The sequence below is a fragment of the Accipiter gentilis genome, chromosome 23 (assembly GCF_929443795.1).
Source record: "Accipiter gentilis chromosome 23, bAccGen1.1, whole genome shotgun sequence".
Lineage (NCBI taxonomy): Eukaryota > Metazoa > Chordata > Aves > Accipitriformes > Accipitridae > Astur > Astur gentilis.
Genome location: NC_064902.1, coordinates 7,339,879 through 7,358,978, shown reverse-complemented (window position 1 = coordinate 7,358,978; position 19,100 = coordinate 7,339,879). Strand labels below are relative to the sequence as shown.

Below are 19,100 nucleotides of genomic sequence, written 5' to 3'. Positions count from 1 at the left end.
TACTTGGCAGACTGATGCAGCAGCTACTTGATCGTCAGTGCACCCTTTTGTGATCCAGAGCTGGGATCAGGCATCATTCACACTCAGACAAATTTAATTCTAGAGCTGATTGTCCCAGATTAGGTCTTCTTTCTGTAATAAGACTTAAAAGTACCCCCCAGGATCAAAATATTACCCCAACTCAAGTAGAGGTGGGATGTTTGTTTTGCACCCAGGCCACCCCTTAAATTTACTTTTTCCACAGTAACTTGGGTTGTACCTTCATCTTGCTGATCCATAGGCAGAGAATACCGATGGGAACAATGATTTATAGATCTATTGTGATAACACAGGTATACCACAGGAAAATAACCTTTTATTATTATCCAGATGTACAGCAAATCATTTCGATATCAAGACCTGCCGGGAGAACTGTACAATGTTTTGCAATCGAACTTACCAGCAGCCAATGGCATCATGCATATTGTTAACACCCTAAGAAAAAAACCCAGCACTGACAACCTCAGAAACCCACAGGTACAGAGACATTTGTATTCTGTTTTATGGGACAGCAGAATAAACACTTTAAAAACATGTATTTTCATCATTAAAATTCCAAATCTGTGAGGCTTTTTTTTTAAAGCAAAAAGCCTATTTATTTTGTTTTCAGTTCCTGATAAGGCCTGCTAGGCACTATTATGTCAGCATACCATTAAAAATAGCTAATAGCACTACATAAGCCAGATACAGGCCTTGCAATGATACTTTTACAGTGCTTGGATGAGTAGAGGGTTCTACTTTCATGAGTAAGATTATTCATAGCAAATGAGCTCTTTTTCAGTCATATCTTACAGAATACATATTTTACAGGATAAATATTGAAAAAGCATTCTTCATATAATCAAATGAAGATTTTCTTCAATCAGTCTGTACTGCATTTTGAAATTAGAATCAAAAAGTTGTCTTTGCATTAAAAATATTTAAAATGAGGACAAAGAATTATTAGAGTTTTGCATTTTGAAGTCATGTCTTGAATTTAAGACACTGAGCAGGGCTTTCAGGTTCAAGTAGCTGAGCACTTTTCCCTGTTAGCTGGGAGTAGTTTTTGCTGTAGCTACTACATTGCTATGCCTGAGCATTTTTATATTGTTTCTATATGCAGAAAGTAGGCCCTGTTACCTCCTACCTCCTTGCAAAAAAATTTCTCAGAGAGTAACACAAGGTCTTGGATTTAGTAGGAATTTGGTAGTAGTTTGCATTTACTTTACACCATTGGTAAAGATCACCGGTACCTGCAGGGAAGGGTTTGCAGCAATTCTGGGATGGCAGGACAGTAAAAGTGCTCCCTGCAGAGCTTGTCTTTCCTGGGATTCCTTCAGGCATTTGTTTGCCATTGTGATTGCAATGAAGGCTAGTGATCATCTCAGCCATTTTTGGCATCAAATCCCTTTGTACCAGTAGTGTCCCTTGGAAATAATGTTCTGTGCCTCTGCATGTTCTATGGGAAGCAGTTTCTGCCAAAAATCCATGCAGTTTCCTGCAAATAAAAGTCAGACAAGTCCCTTCACAAGTTTTGATGCTTGAAGGGACATTTCTCCTGTTACCTTTGTCTTCATGGGCAACGTGGAGAAAAGGAAGGCATCCATTTCCTCTGTGTTTTCAGGAATATGCATATGTATTGTATTTTCTCAGCATTGGGGCTCATTTGCAGGTGGTAGAGTGAACTCTTGTCCTCAAAGCACAGGGATACTTGAGATGACAGAGCAGCTCCACTGCCTACCAGCCCAGAATTGATTTGTGTATCGCTGGAAGTATGCCTCTAGTTTAATGATAGTAAGCAATTGCCTCTTCATTTAATTTAATCTGCAGATGGGAGTCGGAAAACAGAAGGGTGCTCAAGTGCATGGTACCTTGGAAAATCTAGTTTGTTGTGCATGGGAAAGACTTTGTGCCTAAGTTACTGCAGGCTTGGTCCTTGCTAGGTCGACTGGCCAATACAGAGGGTTTAAAGACTGTGAGGATGATGATCCTGTAGATCTTTACATGCAAACCACAAACAAACTGGCCAAGGGCATTCCAGTACGTGCTCAGACCTCACTTCAGCCCCAGCCATTTTTCTCCTCTTTGTATCTTCTTGCAGAAAACCATTGGTGAGATCCTTGCTTCAATGGAGATCTTCAGTAGATTTGAAACTATACTGGAGGTAAGCATGTTTGTGTCTGCTCCAGGAAGGTGTGGCATTGCTGCTGTTGCAAAGCCTGCTGCTGTTTTTGTGGGGATTTTGAAAACCATTTAATTACATCTCAGTAGTTTGGCTTGCTTTCTGGATGCTTTTTTTCTGTGTCATTTCTTATTTTGTGTATTTTACATAAGCAAATGTAATGGAAAAGATCAGAGTTTTCACACCTATAGGGGATCTGGCACAAGCAGCAAGCATACACGCCTCTTTCCCATCTGCTTCCCCACCACCCCTTCCCCTGTACCCTGTGGAGAGTTTGTTCTCCAAAGCGTGTTTAGTTCTTGACCACTGTCAGGACAAAGACTGAAGGTTTCATGACTGCTCTTGCCAGGCTTGGTTGTAGCTACCTGGTTTTGGGGTGTAGATCTTTAAATAAAAGCAGTCCTTAGGTTATAAACCCTTGAGGCTGCTGCCCAAGATTTATTTAGTTACTATTTTCACTAGGGACATTAGTTCACTGGTTTTCACTGATTTTCCTTTTACCTCCATCAGAGTCATCTGGATCTGCTCTAGCATTGCTCACAACAATCTTGGCCTGCTTGTTTTCAGCTCTGTGGCTGTTAGTCATTTACAAAATTCACCAGCTGCAACTGTGATTATAGACTTGATCCTCTTTTTCTTCTCTTCAGGCAAAAAGATACAGTTTTAGTCTCTGTATATGTCCTGTGTGTTTAAAGCACGCAGGGAGCATTAGCCAGTACTCCCTTGTCCACATTAGCTGCATTCACATCTGTGGCTTCGTGTCCAAGCTATGTTTTTGTGGCATTTATACCTCTGTTATATTTCATACCTATCCTTGGTGTCCTGTTGCCTCTTGTATACGTTTGCTTTTCAATAACTCTGCCTCTAGTGGGTTGTTTAGCGTTTCCTCTCCCTTCCTGATAGACCCCCTTCACTAACTCATGCTAGATCCATGATGAAATCTTTTCTTGTTTTTGCAGAACTGCGGCCTGCCTGCAATACTGGATGGACCAGGCCCCTTTACTGTATTTGTACCCAGCAATGATGGTGTGGATAAGTTGAGAGATGGAAGGCTCATTTATCTTTTTACAGAGGTGAGAGGTCATAGAACTTTAAGACATCCTGAGCCAACAGTGTTGCACTATGCTGTGCTGGAATCGCTTGTGCAACATATCTCATCGTTGCTGAAAGTTCCTCTTCCTGGAAATGGCTAAGCCATGTTTCTGTAAGGCTTTGGGAGAGAAGTGAATGCTGTTGGAACCTGCAGTAAGAAACATGGTTAGCTAGATTGTTCAAATCTGACGTTTGGCTTGCTTTCCTCACCGCGGCTTTGGATGGAGGAAAATTGAAGGCACTTACTCGCTATAGTACATTAGCATTGTCAGTCACGGTTAAAAGAAGATGTAGTTGCCTCCTCTTACTCCTGAGCATTGAAGGGGTATCTAATTCTTATGTTCTCTTCTTTCCTTAGGGCATAAATAAGCTTCAGGAACTTGTGAAACATCATATCTACACTTCAGCAGCGGTAAGGCAGGCAGCTCTAATTTCAGATAAATGGGGTCCTTTGGGCCAGCATATTATCAACTGTGTGGTTTGGCATAGAGGTCGGAGTGTTGATGACTTCAGCTGATACTTTTTGGACTTCCCCTGGAGGAGCAGAGATGTGATTCAGGATCTGATGAGGCAAAATGTTTACCATGAAAGTGGTTTGTGCTCTTCCATCATGAAACCGAGTTTCCTGGGAGTGATGGTGCTCCTTATCTGGATGGCCTTTACAATGAAAATGTTGTCCAGCAGAGTTTGCTGCAGGCAAATGTTCTCTTGTTATCACTTTAATTTGTTAAACTATTAATTAGGAGCGTACCTTAATTCTGAACTCTCCAGCCTACAGTTTCCCTAAAACACTAATAGCAGTAACACAAAAGTTATCGCCAAGTGAAGAATTGGTCCAAACTCCCTGCTCCTTTTCCTGTCTCCATGGGCTCTACCAGTGGCTAAAGTTAGAGGTGGAGAACTGGTGCAAGTGAGCCTGTGATCTGACCTGGTACTGCAAATTCTTGCACCAATGTTGCTGTGTACTATTAATGGCAGGGTAAATAAAATCATTACAGTGCATCAACAAGACATTTTCCCTTATACAGTAAACAAGAGAAATGTTTAAAGTTAGACTCAAAACCTGTGGAGGAAGTGAATACTCAAGCATTATGGTACAATGTCATGTCCTTCATTAAGAAATATCAATATTATTTCCATTCTTTACTGAGAAGCAAATGTCAGTCCTTGTGATTTTCCTAATTCCAGTAAAGAAAATGAGCAGCACTTTGACAAAACAGCAAAACCTAGTTTTACTTGCAACTGATGAATAACAACATGGTAACAAGCTGAGCTACTCTTTAATAACCTGTTGGACACAAAAGTAACAATTGCCTCGGTTCTCAGAACTTCTTACTTCTCAAATCATTAAGTTTCCTAGTACATTAGCTGCAGTTTACATTGTTTTCTGCCTTTAGAAATAAGCTTATTTATTAAGTCAAAATATGTTCTCTATTATGCTTCTGGCTGAGCTTTCATTGTTTATTGAATATGTCCTGGAAAATCTCCTTATTAGTCTGACCCTGCTTGCAGCTGTATTAGTAAGAGACACTATTAGTGAGACTTAATTTCAGCTGTGCTCAACTGTTACTTACACAAGGAATGAAAACCAAGGCTGCAGCTGCCAGCACCACTGTGTTTGTGGTATTGCAAACAATTCACATGAAGTCCTGGCTTTCCCTCTGACACATTTTTTGTGTTTTAAGGTATTTAATGAAATGTAAATGTTAAAGACAAGTCCCCTTTAGAAGGTTTTTTAACTGATGGGAATCATGGAAGCATTCTGTAAGCTGTACTGAAATGACCCTGCTTTTTCATGGTACTGTCCTCTTGTGTTTTTATTTCAGGTGACTGTAGAGAAACTGATAATGATGCCACACATTGTTACTATGGCTAACCAGATACTTACCATCAACATCAGTGCGGATGTAAGTATGAATCAAACCCCTTTTGGGCAAACCCTCCTGTGTTAGGAGAATGTGTGGATATGATTCTGAACAATGTGGTTTCAGCCTATCTCTGCTTCCTCCTCTGCTTAAAAATTAGACTTAAATGAGGTCATTGAATTAGTTTGCTTCTTATCCAACCTGTGACTCCACTAAGAGGCTTGACCGTTTGTGTGGTTGCACTTGATATTGTGTACCACCTGTTTTCTGCATTGGCTTTTTGTAGTTGATACAGTCTAATGGGCTAAAATGCAGATAAATTATTTGTGTTTCTGCATCAGGGAAGAATTCTGATGGATGAATCGGGGATCCCCTTAAACATGCGAGACATTGTGGCATCAAATGGTATTATTCATACCTTGGACGGCATCTTCATCCCTCCTTCGATAATTCCCATTTTGCCTCACAGATGCAATGAAGAGCAACATAAAATTGTGACAGTAAGTCAGCTTCTCCCATTCTCACGCTAGCGGCTGCTGCAGACCCCACACTCACCTAGAAGGACAAAAGCAGGCTGTGTAAATTGCATTTGGGAAATGCATTCTCTGAGAGGTCCCCTGATGTGAACTTTGGCAGCGTCAGCGCTGTCAGTGTTTCTTCTGCTAGCACTTGGCACTGCTTTCCTGGAAATCAGCTAATGTTCCTTGCAGGCTGTTGTTCTTTCCTTGCACCCATCCTACCTTTGATTCAGAAGTACATTTGCCTTTTCATAAGGCCTTATATGATCATCTTCACAACACAGTTGCTAACTTGGCTGGTGTTCGTTTGTTCCCATAGCTGTCAGCATTGGTGTCCTGTAGCCTGGATAGGAAGCAGTCATTCAGTAGCAGGACCTACAAATGGTGTGCAATATTCTCACCTGAACAGTTTTGTATACCTTATTTTAGGTGCTTGCTCCATAGTTTGATCATTGGTAGGTTCCTAAAGAAAGAAGATGAGGCTCTGAATAGGCAAGAGGTACCTGATTTGGAGAGACACAGTTAATCCCAAGTGGCCAGAGGGTCCACATAACTTCTGACTTAGTGAGGCGTGCTGCATGGGTGCCCAAAGTGTTTTCCAGCATAACTGCTGGCTGATAAGGCTCACAGGATGGAGACAGACCCCATCTTGCAGTCAGGTGCAAACATCTCCTCAAGCCAAAGGAGTCATTTTATTTAAGTGATAAATTTACCCCATTTCAGAGTGTGGAAAGTCCGTCCTAGGAATGTTTCTGATACCTGTTGTGATGTTTTGGATATATACTGGGAACAGTAGCTCTGTAGCATTCTTGGCATGGGGAATGGGTTCCTTTTGAGAAGATTAAGTTTTCCCCTTTTGTTTTCTTAACAGGGCTCTTGTGTGGATTGTGAGGCCCTCAACAACAGCGTTTGCCCGCCTGGCAGCAGAGAAATGGTAAATATTTGTGGTTATTTCAGTAATTTCTTCTTTGCATGATGACATACAGATACCGATAGACAGTTTCTAACCCAAGCCACTTTCAAATAAATAGAGAGCAGGAAAGGCAGCCACTAGAGAGCCTTGTTAGAGGATACATACTCCCCACACATCCATGCTCTGTGATCCCAGACTGTCACCCTCTAACTGCTCTGTGCTATTTCTTATTCTGAAGTCTGATTGCTGAATCAATGGAGAGAACTGTGAGACAGTCTGGGCTAAATGAAATGTAGACTTGCAGCTTTTAGGCTTTCCTGTTCACATGCTGAGTCTGCCAGCTCCTCCAGACTGCTAGAACCAAGCCTGATCCCACTAGTGCCATCCAGTACTACCACTACCTATGTCATGGCCAGAGAATCACAACAAGCTTTCTGCACTGTAGAGGGTGAGAAACAATTTTTTCTTGGCCTGTGCTCCCTGTTGATTCAGAGGTGAGCAGAACAAGCTGAAGGTGGAGTAAGGAAGAGGAGGCTAGGTGCTGGTGTTTGTGTTGTCCCATGCTGAGTTTAGCAGAACAGCAAGTTCCAGGAAATCCTCATGTAAAGACAAGGCCCAAGATGATGTTTGTGAAAGCCAGAGAGGCGTTCACCACTGTTAACTGTTGGGTGTCTTCTGAGAGATCTGACTTTCAGGAGAACTTGCTGATGCAGTCTCAGCATGCATGTCTGAAGTAGGGCTCTGCAAAATCGCTAGTTGCTGATTTTCCTCTGATTGAGGCAGGTGAAGCCAGAATCATCTGGGGCCCAATTCTGTCCATGTCGATAACTCCATGACAGGTCACTGAGCATTGTTCCAAAATTATTTGCAGTCCTTTCCCCTCTCTCCGTCTCACCTCCCTCCCTCTTTTTCCTTCCCACCCTCACTCTTTCATTCTCACTCTTACACTCTCTCTGCCCCACTCTCCCTCCCTCCTGCCTTCCCCCCCACCTTTCTCTTTCCTTCCCTCTTTCTCACCCTCTATTTCTCACTCCGGCCCTTTCATCCCCCTTGTCTTCTCTCCCTCTCTTCCTCCCCCTCTCTCCCTACCCTCACCCCCTACGTTCATTCTCTCCCTTATCATAGATACTATTATTTGAACAAGGGCAGCACCTTGGCTCAGACTTGGGGTCTTCTGGGAGTAAGAGGAAAGCGCTGTGTGCCTTCTTTCATGATAGGCATGCCATAATGATATCTTGTTCACCTTGGCTCCTCTGTGAACTTCCTCAGCTCAGAGATAGGCGTAGTTGCTCTCTGCAGCAAAAAGAGCAGAGGGGAAGCTTACAGTACTGATGACTTGATTTGTTTGTATAGGAACCAACGCTCTTCCCAAAAGAATGTGTCTACATCCATGATCCACAAGGCCTGAATGTCCTGAAGAAGGGGTGCGCCAGGTACTGCAATCAAACTGTCACGGTGAGTGTGATGGAAGACCACATCCCCTTTGAAAGGAGCCCAGCTTTGCCCTTCCTCTTTCATCAGGAAAAGCTCTGACTCCTTGAGCTGAGAGAGGGCTGGATGGGAGCAAAAGGGAAGCTGTCCCATGCAAAGGGTTGTCCCCAGGACCATCACATGAACTGGCTACCTGCTTTTTCTTTGGAAAACAGAGAGAGCACAGGGTAGCAACCTGCTGCAAATGTTAGAAAGCAGGTCAGTTAAACGTGAGTCAGTATTTTAAATAAAATAAAGCACGCCAGTTGCAACCAACCAAGCTGGAGGAAGCCATGAGACAAATGATGCAGTGTTAGCTGTGGCATGTTTTCTCTGAGAGTGCCCTGGTTTTAGCATTTCACCCAAAGGAAGCTGAGCACAGGGAAAGTGCTGTAAGCTGTGAAATGATAGCATCCTGTTTATGAAAGGTTGTCAGATGGTTCAGGAAAGTCGATCTTAGCAAGTTTATGGACCTCACGTTTGTTTGCAGCTCCTGAGCTCTCACAGTGCTAACTATATGGAATGACTTGTGGGTGTCACATTGAATACTGCTGATTGTTTGTCTTGTGATTGTTCTTCCATTAGTAAGTTGTAACCTGCGATCCAGGACTGCTCCATCCCTCCAAAGAAACACAGTTCTCAGCAAGGATAAAGTAGGAGTGAGTAGGCCAGCTATTAAAGAAATAAAAGCTCATAGAAAACACGGACCCTGTTTGTTGAAGTCTGAGAGCAGAAAATAGTGATGTTGAAAAATAATTTAAGTACAGGAGGATGCCAAATGAGACAGTCCATTTCAGTCCAGGTCAGAGAGGAGGACTAGGATTTCATAATTATGAGGGCAGGATGACTCCAGGCAATTCTTGTTAAGTCACGTCATACCTTACCAATTTTGCTTTTGTTTCAGAAACCTGGATGCTGCAAAGGATTCTTTGGTCCAGACTGCATGCCATGCCCAGGGGGATACTCCAGTCCATGCTATGGCCGGGGAAATGTAAGTACAAAAGATCCTGCTGTGTTGCAATGAACAGTTGAAACAGTGTGGTTAGAAAGTGTAGTTATGGATAAGTACAATTCAGAGTTTGTGCTTCAGGGCTAAGCCCACAGCAGTGGTAGCAGAAGATCCAGGGAGAATGGCACACACTCAGTGAGTTTTCTATCTTCAGCTCTAATGTGAATCATGTCATGGATCTTGGGGACAGCTCTGGCTATGTGGGATTTTGTATTACTACCACCACTCTTCAAAGTCCTATTTTTTACTGCAAGTATCAAAGTGCCTTTGGTAGATATCAAAGCCTTGGTTTTGCCTTGGTTCCCTGAGTTTCAGTCATGTTGATTTTCTTCTTGTTTTCCTTCCAGTGCAGCGATGGCATACAAGGGAGTGGCAACTGTCAGTGCTTTGAAGGCTTCAAAGGAATAGCCTGCCACATCTGTTCAAACCCAAACAAGCATGGCGAGAACTGTGACGAAGGTTGGTAATTCTGGTAGAGAGAGGAGAAGAAAATGTAGGGAAAGGATATAGTGCAAGTTCATAGTGGATTCTGTTCTGGCAAGATCAGTGTCACAAAATAAGTGACAGAAATGCCATCATGGGCGTCCCTTCAAGCAACAGTGGAGAAAACATGGCTGTGGTGGGTTGACCCTGGCTGAATGCCAGGTGCCCACCAAAGCCGCTCTATCACTCCCCCCACCTCAGCTGGACAGGGGAGAGAAAATACAACAAAGGGCTTGTGGGTCAAGATAAGGACAGGAGAGATGACTCACCAATTACCATCATGGGCAAAACAAACTCAACTTGGGGAAAATTAACTCAATTTATTACCAGTCAAACAGAGTAGGGTAATGAGAAATAAAACCAAATCTCAAAACAACTTCCCTTCACCCCTCCCTTCTTCCCGGGCACAACTTCACTCCTGGATTCTCTACCTACCCCCACCAGTGGCGCAGGGGGCAGGGGGGTTATGGTCAGTTCATCAAATGTTATCTCTGCCACTTCATCCTCTTCAGGGGCAGGACTCCTCACGCTCTTCCCCTGCTCCAGCGTGGGGTCCCTCCCACAGGAGACAGTCCTCCATGAACTTCTCCAACGTGGGTCCTTCCCACAGGCTGCAGTTCTTCACGAACTGCTCCAGCGTGGTTCCCTCCCACGGTGTGCAGTCCTTCAGGAGCACACTGCTCCAGAGTGGGTCCCCCACGGAGTCACAAGTCCTGCCAGAAAACCTGCTCCAATGTGGGCTCCTCTCTCCACAGATCTGCAGGTCCTGCCAGGAGCCTGCTCCAGCGCAGGCTTCCCACAGGGTGTCACGACCCAGACTGGACAGACTAGGGAGTAATGTTTAATTTGAAATTCCCTCAGGCTAAATTAAGGTGAAACAACACCAAGTGATCAGTTAAAGGTTTTATTCATGACGGAAGTAAACTGAACTGGGGAGGCATGGTAGTAGGTGGCAGGGTTTCTCACAACAGGAATTGGCATAACTACTTCTGTAAACCGTGTAACCCAGGGTAACCATATACATCAATTCAGGGAATAAGGAGATCCCTCCTGTTGAGTCATGAGGTTCAGAGCAGACCCCCTTGCTTTCTAGACTCCTCCTCCGAGAAGGGCTTAGGGGCAGCTGAATCCACTCTTAGTCTCAGATGTGGTCAATGTTTTATGTCTTGAAATGGATGAGGTGTTGGGATTATGGAAAAGGAAAGAGAGGAGAAGACGGAGAGAGAAAAAGGAAGAGAGAAAGATTTCACTGGTACTGGGTCCAGCGTTTGTTCAGTCAGCTGAGGGGTCCAGTTCTGTTGGGCTTGCGCACCCAGGGCTTCAGTTTGTGTCCTTTTATCATCCTTGCCCCTCCTTCGGGCAGGCACCCAAACTCGTCAGGTTAGTGAGCAATTTGTGAGTATTTGGGCTTGGGAGTTGTTTGTGGAGTAACTTCTCCTTCCCTGCAGACACTGCCATTATTTGATCTTTGTACCAGAACAGCTTATCAGAACAGGGAGCTGTGCACCCTCCAGCACGCCCTCCCCCTCCTGTTGCTGATGTCTGAGCTCATGGGTTTTTCACCTTGGTTCCTTGCTGTGCAGGTGTGGTGGGTTGACCCTGGTTGGATGCCAGGTGCCCACGAAAGCCACTCTACCACTCCCCCTCCTCAGCTGGACAGGGGGGAGAAAATATAACAAAAGGCTTGTGGGTCAAGATAAGGACAGTTTAATAAAGTGATAGTAAAGGTTATGCGCGCGAAAGCAAAGTAAAAACAAATGATGTTATTCTCTACTTTCCATCAGCAGGCGACGTCTAGCCGCTCCTCGGGAAGCAGGGCTTCAGTACACGTAGTGGTTGCTCTGGAAGACAAAACGCCCCCTCTTCCATCTCCCTTTACTTAGCTTTTATATCTGAGCTGACGTCATATGGTATGGAATATCTGTTTGGTTAGTTTAGGTCCCCTCCCAAGATCTTGCCCTGCCCCAGCCTGCCATTGAGGGGAGGACAAAAATGTTGGAGAGCCAGCCTTGATGCTGTGCCAGCACTGCTCAGCAGTAGCCAAAACACTGGTGTGCTGTCAACACCTTTCTAGCTACTGATGCAGAGCACAGTGCTATGAGGGCTGCTATGGGGAGTATTAACTCCATCTCAGCCAGACCCAATACAATCTCCACCCCTTATTCCATACCATTTGCGTCCTGCTCAGGTCCCACATAATTTAATACAGATGTCTTCTAACCATACTATTGTATTTAATTCTCATTACTGAAATCCTTTCTTACCCACACTTACAACTGAAACTACATACTTAAACCACTTTTATACCCAACGTACAGATTTATACATTCTAATTAATTACTATCCCCTGTCCTTTAAGAGATAGATATTCCATGGGCTTCTTCCACTCCTCCTGTTCACACACAGGTTATGACTTGGGCCCTATCCATCAAGATGAGTGGTCAGGACAGGAGAAGCAGTATGTTCGATCATTGGGCACCAACACCGGCTTGGTTTGGGTCACTGATGCACTTGTCTGGTTCCTTGCAAAGTTCACTCCTCTGCAGTTCAGGTCATTCCTGCTACATCACTTCCTACAACATACAACTCACATAAAAGATTATTTTTCCCCCAGGGTAAAATGTCTTTGAGGCACACACTGGGTCTCCCCATCCTTCCGCATTACCCACCAAGTACACTCAGGTCCCTGAGCAAAGACAATCTCACGAATGGGTTTGCCTATTCCCATGGGAGGTGCAATCCACACTGCCTTCCCCAGCCACTTCCCCATGTGCACCACGGGGACCTTATCTTCTCCCACAGTATGTAGGGGTTTTGTCTGGGCAGGACCAGGATGGTTAGCAGATCCTCTGGTGTTAACGAGCCAAGTGGCTTCTGCTAAATTTGTATCCCAATGCTTCCATGTCCCATTGCCTAGCGCTCTCAACATAGTCTTCAACAGTCCATTATATCTCTCAATTTTTCCAGATGCTTGCAGGTGATGGGGTATGTGGTACACCCACTCAATGCCATGTTTCTTTGCCCAGGAGCCTATGAGGTTATTTTGGAAATGAGTCCCATTGTCTGATTCAATTCTTTCTGGGGTACCGTGTCACCATAAAATTTGCCTTTCGAGGCCTAAGATGGTGTTTCGGGCAGTGGCATGGTTTACAGGATATGTTTCTAGCCAAACAGTAGTTGCTTCCACCATGGTGAGTATGTAGCGCTTTCCTTGGCTTGTTCGTGGCAGTGGTCCAATGTAGTCAATTTGCCAGGCCTCGTCATAGCGAAAACCCAGCCACCGCCCTCTCTTCCAGGGAGACTTTACTCTGGTGGCTCGTTTGATTGCAGCACATGTTTCACATTCATGAGTGACCTGTGTGATGGCCTCCATGGTCAGGTCCACCCCTCGATCACGAGCCCACCTATATGTTGCATCTCTCCCTAGATGCCCTGATGTCTCATGGGCCCATCGAGCTACAAATAGCTCACCTTTACGCTCCCAGTCCAGGTCGACCTGAGCTATTTCTGTTTTGGCAGCCTTGTCTACCTGTTCATTATTTCGATGTTCTTCAGTGGCACAGCTTTTGGGCATGTGAGCATCTACATGACGTACCTTTAGAGTCATGTGTTCTACACGGGCAGCAATGTCCTGCCACAATGTTGCTGCCCAGATGGGTTTACCTCTGCGTTGCCAGTTGGTCTTCTTCCACTGCTGTAGCCACCCCCATAGGGCATTAGCCACCATCCAGGAGTCGGTATAGAGGTAGAGTACCGGCCACTTTTCTCGTTCAGCAATGTCTAGGGCTAGTTGGATGGCTTTTACTTCTGCAAACTGACTTGACTCGCCTTCTCCTTCAGTGGCCTCAATGACTTGTCGTGTGGGACTCCACACAGCAGCTTTCCACTTCCGATGGTTCCCTACCACACGACAGGATCCATCAGTAAACAAAGCATAACACCTTTCGTCTTCTGGTAACTCATTATATGGTGGTGCCTCTTGGGCACGAGTCACCTCCTCAGGTGATGCCTCAAAATCTCTGCCTTCTGGCCAGTCCATGATCTCTTCCAGAATTCCTAGGCGGTTAGATTTCCCCAGTTGAGCCCGTTGCGTGATCAATGCTATCCACTTACTCCATGTAGCGCTGGTTGCATGATGTGTAGAGGGGATGTTTCCTTTGAACATCCAGTGTAGCACGGGCAATCGTGGTGCCAAGAGGAAATATGCTTCTGTACCAACAACTTCTGAAGCGGCTCGAACCCCCTCATATGCTGCTAGTATCTCTTTTTCAGTCGGGGTGTAGTGGGCTTCTGATCCTCAGTACCCCCGGCTCCAGAACCCTAGTGGTCGACCTCGGGTTTCTCCTGGTGTTTTCTGCCACAGGCTCCAGGTGAGACCATGCTCCCCAGCTGCAGCGTAGAGTACATTTTGTACATCTGGTCCTGTCTGGACAGGCCCAAGAGATACTGCACGAGCTATTTCCTGTCTGATATGCTCAAAGGCTTGTTGTTGTTTAGGGCCCCATTCAAAATAGTTCTTTTCCGTGTTACTTGATAGAGAGGGCTCACAAGCTGACTATAACCTGGAATATGCATTCTCCAGAACCCCACAAGGCCTAGGAAAGCTTGTGTTTCTTTCTTGTTAGCTGGTGGAGACATAGTTGCTATCTTGTTAACCACATCCATAGGGACATGACGGCGTCCATCCTGCCATTTTATTCCCAAGAACTGAATCTCCTGTGCAGGTCCCTTGACCTTACTTTTCTTTATGGCAAAACCAGCTTTCAGAAGAATCTGAATTGTTCTTTTTCCCTTCTCAAACACTTCTTCTGCCTCGTTGCCCCACACGGTGATGTCACCTATGTATTGTAAATGTTCAGGGGCATCGCCTTGTTCCAGTGCCGTTTGGATTAATCCGTGACAAATGGTAGGGCTGTGCTTCCACCCCTGGGGCAGTTGATTCCAGGTGTATTGGACACCTCTCCATGTGAAAGCAAACTGTGGCCTGCACTCTGCTGCCAAAGGAATGGAGAAAAATGCATTGGAAATATCAATTGTAGCATACCATGTGGCTGCCTTTGATGCCAGTTCATATTGGAGCTCCAGCATGTCTGGTACAGCAGCACTCAGTGGCGGTGTCACTTCATTCAGGCCGCGATAATGTACTATTAACCTCCATCCTCCATCAGACTTTTGTACTGGCCATATAGGACTATTAAAAAGTGAATGAGTCTTGCTGATGACTCCTTGGCTCTCTAGTTGATGAACCAGCTCATGGATGGGAGCCAGGGAGTCTCGGTTTGTCCGATATTGCCGACAGTGCACCGTCCTGGTAGCGATTGGCACCTGCTGTTCTTCAACTTGCAGCAATCCCACAGTGAAGGGATCTTCCGAGAGGCCAGGCAGGGTAGATAGCTGTTTGATCTTCTCTGCATTTACAGTGGCTACACCAAAAGCCCATCGGTACCCCTTTGGGTCCTTGAAGTACCCTCTCTTGAGGTAGTCTATGCCAAGGATACAAGGGGCCTCTGGGCCAGTCATGATGGGGTGTTTTTCCCACTTGTCCCCTGTCAAGCTCACTTCAGCCTCCAGTATAGTCAATTCTTGGCATCCCCCTGTCACTCCAGAGATCCAGATGTGTTCCGTGCCCCTGTATCCTGATGGCATCAGTGTACACTGTCCACCAGTGCCTACCAAAGCCTTATACTTCTGTGGGTTCGATGGCCTGGCACAGCAGGGTTTGTCTTTAAGCAGAGCTTGCCCCACCACAGTGTTTGAGACATTGACTCTTTCAGTCTCTCACACGGGGTCACAGCCTCCTTCACGCACCCACCTGCTCTGGTGTGGGGTCCTCCCCGGGCTGCAGGTGGAGATCTGCTCCACCGTGGACCTCCCTGGACTGCAGGGGGACAGCCTGCCTCACCAGGGTCTTCACCACGGGCTGCAGGGGAATCTCTGCCCCGGCACCTGGAGCATCTCCTCCCCCTCCTTCTTCACTGACCTGGGGGTCTGCAGGGTTGTTTCTCTCACATTTTCTCACTCCTCTCTCTGGCTGCCATTTCTGTGCCCCAGCAACTTTTTTTCCCCTTCTTAAATATGTTCTCCCAGAGGCGCTACCACTATCACTGATGGGCTTGGCCTTGGCTGGCAGTGGGTCCGTCTTAGAGCCGGCTGGTATTGGCTCTGTTGGACACTGGGGAAGCTTCCAGCAGCTTCTCCCTGAAGCCATCCCTGTAACACCTCTGCTACCAAAACCTTGCTACACAAACCCAATACAATGGCTGATACGAAAATGGTGATGGGGCTCTTAGAAACATCAGCCAAACTTAGGTGTGGGACTTTGATTTAGATCTCTTGCTAGGAAAGAAAAGACACTTGACAAGGACCTTGAGCTTGATAACCTAAATTTGAGCCTGTCCTTACAGCCTATAAAAAACACGTACCCAGGTGGTCACAGGATCTGTTCCATGGCCAGGTTTTGAGTTATGACAGAAGTCTCTTAGCAGATGTCTCTCTGTCAAAAACAAATGGGATGATCATTTGGTGTTGTAAGAGGTTGTAAAGAAAAGTTGGGAATCTACAAAATGCTGTCACTGTGGTGGATGCTGGACTTTTTGTAGTTACTGGTCTTACTCCATGTACTTGACAGATTGTGGCTGTGTCCATGGTATCTGTGACAACAGGCCTGGCAGCGGTGGTGTGTGTCAGTCCTGGTCCTGTAAGGAAGGCTATACCGGGAAATTCTGTGACAAGATGTCCAAGAACTGTGGCCCAAGTGGGCTGTCCCAGTACTGCCACCAGAATGCTGTCTGCAGCCTCAACGACACAGCAAGGTCAGTCTTTTGGCATGCACATTCAGGGGGGCACATTGCCATTGTATAGGCACACAGCGGCTCTGTGGTTGCCAGCCCTGTAATTGTGTATGTATGTCTGCATACTTGTTGCACAGGATTGTTTGAGTAATGCAGCCAACCTGCTAGAAATCAAAGTCAGGTTCTTGCTTGCTTCAGAGGCTCAAACTGCCTTTTTACTCTCTGCTGGCTTTCAGAAGGGACTGCTCTATCTGTGCCCCTTTTGTGCTTATACTTTTAAGGTGCATCTGCATGGATGGATACGAAGGTGATGGGTTTTCTTGCCAGCCCATCGACCTGTGCAGTCAGCCAGAACGAGGAGGCTGTTCACAGAATGTAAGTGGGGTCAGACTGTCAAAGCGTGGAGAAGCAGCTCCTATCAGTCAGAGCAGGGATCCAGGACTCCTGGAACTGTTACGCATTTTGTGTGCTAACTTTCCCTGTCTGTAAGATGGGGCGGAGTAACAAGTACCTGGACACAGTCATTGTAAGGATGTCAGTCATTTGGGTTGGTGCCAAAACGTGACACCCCAGGGAGAGTTTGGCTGGTTTGCACCAGATATTTTGGCAGCTACAGAGATTAGCTGTACTGATTTTTGGTTTGTAGTGATTTTCCCCTCAAGCTCTTCCAACGTGTGTTATTTTCTCTGTTGCTGCATTCAGGCTGTAGCTGAGCTGTCAGCCGCAGCTCATATTTCTAGTAACCATCAACACTACATTATTATCCTTAGTAAAGAACTGTGGTGCTTTATGATGGAAATGACTGCCAAACAGTCAGACCTCACCATAATTTAGACCCCTCATTGAGAGGAACACATTGCGCCGTATAGAAGGAAATAGGATAGCACTGAGTACAAAGGAGGTCTTTCCTGAGAGAGATCTGCTCTCCATCATCGATTCCATCCCGCGTCTCCAGGCAGGAGATTGTGCTCCTCCTCGTCAGGGAATATTTCTTCTGTAATGGAAGAGCTTTACAGGATGGTAGGGAATCCTCTGGGAATTCTGAGCCACCCTAGACACAAGTGTCTGCCTCTCTGAAAACACTAAATGTTTCTGGAATCAATTTATTGTGAAGTTGTCCAGGACTTTTCTGGAGAAGATACTTCCATCCCACCCCCGCCTGCCCCCCCGGCAGTGCTGGAATCAGAATTGGTCATTCAGAAACTCTCCACAGCCTGACAAAGGAGATTTGTTGCTGTATTTGCACTGTACTCCCTCCCTTCTTCTGCTGAGTGTAATTCTTTTTCTCTCCCTTCTCCTGGAGGCCCTGTGCACCAGTACGGGCCCTGGCACCGCCACCTGCAAGTGCAACACTGGCTGGACTGGCGACGGGAAGGCCTGCGTGGCTATAGACAACTGCATGCTGGAGAGCAGAGGGAACTGTCACATCAATGCTGACTGCATTTATATCGGCCCTGGCCAGGTATGATCAATGCTAAGCAGTCTGATAGTGGACTTATCATTTCCTAAGCTGCTCTGAGATGGCCTGGGATCACCAGAGGTAGAAATTAGGCTGGTCAGCAGCAAAGCCTGCTTGTCTGCTGCCAGAAACACCAGCTGCAGCTAAAACCACACAGTGTGCTTGCATGAGGTGAGATGCGCTGAGGAGTTTGAGGCTGCTGTGCTACTCTGAAACTTTCATGCAGCAAAGACACTACGCTCCATAATACAGCTCAGTATAAGCCATCAGTTGCTGTGTCCTCCTTGTTCCCATATCACGGCATTGTCTCTGGGCAATGCTAAAATATACAGAAAAGCATGGGCAGCTGTTCAGATAGTCCATGGGGGGAGCTGGGCTGGCAGTCGGGCAACTTGAGATAGAAGGAAGGCATGCAGAAATGGCTTCTCAGGGTGCTGCTTCTCAAAGTGCTTCTCCCCACTGAGCCAGGGGAGCATTGGACAATGTGCTGAAAAAAGGTGCCAAATCTTCCGCAGATGTTAGCGAGGTGAGATGTGCAAGTGTTCTCCTAGCTATCTTGAAAGCAGGAAGCTCTGAAATTAACCCCTCTTCTCTTTCTGCCATTCACTAACTCTGTGTCGTTCCCCGAAAAGCTGGAAACAAAGAAGGAAACCATCATCTTCAAGTGACCCTCCTACAGCCAAGCAGTGCAAGGGATCAATGCGCTTGAGTAATCAGGCAGCATGTGTGCTGTGATAGAAGATGATACCCTGCTAAAGAAATACCTCCACGTTTCCAGGTCTTGAGGGACTAGGAAGAAAACTTGGGAAAATATATTGAGAATAGGTTTTGCTGCCTTAGGCCTTTTTTGAGTAGCAAATGAGGACTCGCTGATAGGTCTGTAAGATTGAAATGTCACTTTCTTGCAGAGCAAGTGTGTCTGCAAGAGGGGTTATGCTGGTGATGGCCACAACTGTGATGCAATCAACCCATGCCTCATGGACAACGGTGGCTGCCATGACTTGGTGAGTAGCTAAAGTGCTGTCCCAAGGCTGGCATGGCAGCTGAGGCTCCTCTGCTCCCTAACGGAGGTTTTTCAGCCACAGCATTGAGAGAATTACAAGGATTTACATTACATCATCTTCTTGGCATGTCACTGATGTGTTATAAAGGTTTGGTCTCTGATTTACTCAGGTGGATCCTCTGATTTTTGTGAGTTCACACAACCAAAGCCATCACCTAGGCTTTAATGGATGAGGAGGTATAAATTCAGTGCCACCATAAAGGCAATAGGAGGAAGGAGCTTCTGTGTGCTCTCCTA

General features: G+C 45.9%; 1 protein-coding gene across 5 annotated transcripts in view; it reads left to right on the top strand.

The window, feature by feature from the left end:
• The window catches only part of STAB1 (stabilin 1), a 66,980-nt gene that overhangs the window by 20,188 nt on the left and 27,692 nt on the right, over positions 1 to 19,100 (top strand). For all 5 annotated transcript variants that reach the window (XM_049826107.1, XM_049826105.1, XM_049826106.1 and 2 more), the window contains 14 exons: positions 370 to 516; positions 2,120 to 2,182; positions 3,160 to 3,273; positions 3,651 to 3,704; positions 5,119 to 5,199; positions 5,499 to 5,657; positions 6,547 to 6,609; positions 7,942 to 8,043; positions 8,963 to 9,049; positions 9,415 to 9,526; positions 16,179 to 16,362; positions 16,623 to 16,716; positions 17,645 to 17,803; positions 18,709 to 18,804. In XM_049826107.1, coding sequence (XP_049682064.1) covers positions 370 to 516; positions 2,120 to 2,182; positions 3,160 to 3,273; positions 3,651 to 3,704; positions 5,119 to 5,199; positions 5,499 to 5,657; positions 6,547 to 6,609; positions 7,942 to 8,043; positions 8,963 to 9,049; positions 9,415 to 9,526; positions 16,179 to 16,362; positions 16,623 to 16,716; positions 17,645 to 17,803; positions 18,709 to 18,804 — 1,515 coding nt within the window. The remainder of the gene's footprint in view (positions 1 to 369; positions 517 to 2,119; positions 2,183 to 3,159; positions 3,274 to 3,650; positions 3,705 to 5,118; positions 5,200 to 5,498; positions 5,658 to 6,546; positions 6,610 to 7,941; positions 8,044 to 8,962; positions 9,050 to 9,414; positions 9,527 to 16,178; positions 16,363 to 16,622; positions 16,717 to 17,644; positions 17,804 to 18,708; positions 18,805 to 19,100) is intronic.